This window comes from Peromyscus californicus, unplaced genomic scaffold (genome assembly GCF_007827085.1).
Source record: "Peromyscus californicus insignis strain IS unplaced genomic scaffold, ASM782708v3 Scaffold_6__1_contigs__length_162567912, whole genome shotgun sequence".
Classification (NCBI taxonomy): Eukaryota; Metazoa; Chordata; class Mammalia; order Rodentia; family Cricetidae; genus Peromyscus; species Peromyscus californicus.
Window position 1 is genome coordinate 83,282,652 of NW_026294584.1, and position 2,779 is coordinate 83,285,430.

A 2,779-nucleotide genomic window follows, 5' to 3' on the forward strand; every position below is an offset into this window, starting at 1 on the left:
TAAATTTTACCTTTAAATTCATTAAAATGGTTTTTGTAAATTATTCTTTTAATTTAAAAAATGATTACTTGAAACACACAAACACTTCTCAAGGAGAGTACATTTTTTTGGGAGGGGTTGGATTTTTGAGCTGGTGTTTCACTACACAGCTCTGGCTGTCCTGAAACTCACTCCATAGAGTAGGTTGGCCTCTATCTAAGAGATCGACTTGCCTTTGCCTCTCAAGTGCTAGGAATAAAGTCACGCAGCACTACTACCTAGCCATAGTATTTTTTTTAATCCATAAGAATGATTTGAATTAGTTGAAGATTTAATAGTCCCTTCTCTGTTGCATATTCCCTGACAGTCAGATATTTGTTTATATTACCACTAATATGTATTTAAAATATATTATTTAAAGTAGAGCTTAGGTATAGTACAATGTTTCAAATAACCTCCAAAATGTCATCTATAATTTTAAAACTTTAAAAAAGAAGTGCAGTCTCTGATATGATCTAATCTCCTGCATTTGGGCAAACAAGACTTGTGCTCAGTTACTGAGATAAGTAAGCCTTGCAACTGTGCCCATGCTAACTGGTTCCCAGTGATTTGCATGCACTCACTGCACAGCCTTGAGGACTTCTTCATATACCAGTCACACCCTGTGCAGTTGTCACTGCAGTCAGGACTCAGCATGGACATGAGGGCCCCTGCTCGGCTCCTCGGGCTCCTGCTGTTCTGGCTTCCAGGTGAAAAATGTGTATAATGGGAATTTAGCTGTTACACTGTGATTATTGTTGATTGGCATTTGGGGGAGTTTTTTGTATAACACTTTATTATGTGGTTATTTATTATGTCTCCACTCCTAGGTGCCAGATGTGACATCCAGATGACCCAGTCTCCATCCTCCCTCTCTGCATCTCTGGGAGACAGAGTCACCATCACTTGCAGGTCAAGTCAGGACATTAGCAGTAATTTAATCTGGTTACAGCAGAAAACAGGAAAACCTCCAAAGCGCCTGATTTATGGTGCATCCAACTTGGCAGATGGAGTCCCATCGAGGTTCAGTGGCAGTGGATCTGGGACAGATTATTCTCTCACCATCAGCAGCCTGGAGCCTGAAGACATGGCAATGTATCACTGTGCACAGGATGCTCAGTTTCCTCCCACAGTAATACAAGTCATAACATAAACCTCCATGGAAGCAGAAGTGAGAGGCTGAGCTGTCCCAGCTGCTCCTCCTCATGAGTCACTCACTGAAACTGTTTCTCAGATGTCACAGGATTTTTAGCAAAGTTCATGGAGAGTCATTGTGTTGATAAAAGAGGCTAAACACTCCTCTCTGTATATTAACTATGATTCTTCCCCTTCATCTCCAGCACTACAGAGTACCAATGCCTATTCTGCCTTAATAGAGGACACAGCCATTCTCTGTGAGGATTCTGTATTGTATCCTTAGCTATATCTCCAATATAGGACAGTAGATACTATTGTGAACATTTCAGACACATTTAAATACAGAAAATTAATTTCTGAGTGCTAGTATTTAAAGGGCAGAGAAATCTTACTGAGCGAAGCAGACAGCAAAATATATTTCTGATTTTCTCATAAAAGCTAGAACACAAGTGTCAGAGAAAGGGGAAGGCTGTGTAACCATGATCCTCTGCTGTGTCTTGAAATTCCAGCAGTGTGTCCTGATGCTCTCAGCTGTCTGCAGCACTCTACATAGAATTTTAATGGCCCCTATGTCCTCTGGTCTGTTTACAAAAGTCAAATAATATTGAACCACACTCCTATCACTTTTAATCCCACTGCAAGAAGTCGAATATAGATTTGTCTATATGACATTGTATGGGTTATAAGGGTTGTCTTAAACATGCTCCCATAATTGATTCTAATAAGAAAATTAGTATTACAGAGCACAGTTTTAGAAACAAAACAAAGCCTGGTGGTGGTGGCACATGCTTTTTTTTTTTTTTTTTTTTTTTTTTTGGTTTTTCGAGACAGGGTTTCTCTGTGTAGCTTTGCGCCTTTCCTGGCACTCACTTGGTAGCCCAGGCTGGCCTCGAACTCACAGAGATCCACCTGGCTCTGCCTCCCGAGTGCTGGGATGACACATGCTTTTAATCCCAGCACTTGGGAGCCAAGGCAGGAACATTTCTGAGTTCAAAGCTAACCTGGTCTACAGAGAGAGTTCCAGGACAGCTAAGGCTACACAGAGAAACCCTGTCTCAGTACCCTCTCCAAGAAAAGAACAACAATAAAAGAAGAGTGATCTTTACTCTATTCTTTTTATTTAATTTCAGTTTAGAAATCCTGTGTGGGTAAGATCTATTACTTGTCTCTTTTTGTGATGTCTCATTCATCTACTCACCTACCTGAACATCTACAGTACATACAACTTAATTACTATAGTTTTATATAAATCTGAACAATCAAGATCAGAACAATCAAGTCAGAGGATATGATAACAGTTTTATAGGCTTCAGATTTTCTTAGTTATGCTGTCTGATTTTCTACATAAATTCTATACTGAGTTAATCAGCCTTAGAAACCCATACAGCAATATTAGTTATATTACGTTGAGTTTATGTGCCAAATGGAGAAAATATACATTTAAAAGTGGTTCATGGAGCTGGAAAGAACATCCAGTATTTAAAAGCACTTCTTGCTCTTGAAGAGGACCTGGGTTTGATTCTCAGCACCCACATGGTGACCCACAGCTATCTTTGACTCCCTTCCAGGGGATCCAGTACCCTCTTCTGGCCTCTGAGGGCATCAGACATGCCCATAATTTTCT

General features: G+C 40.0%; 1 gene segment (V, D, J or C); it reads left to right on the forward strand.

Annotated features, from left to right (window-relative positions):
* Positions 1-673: 673 nt before the first annotated feature.
* LOC128099574 (immunoglobulin kappa variable 1-39-like) lies at positions 674-1,171 on the forward strand. The segment is given in 2 exon segments: positions 674-728; positions 849-1,171. Coding segments are annotated over 2 exon segments (378 nt in total).
* Positions 1,172-2,779: the final 1,608 nt, after the last annotated feature.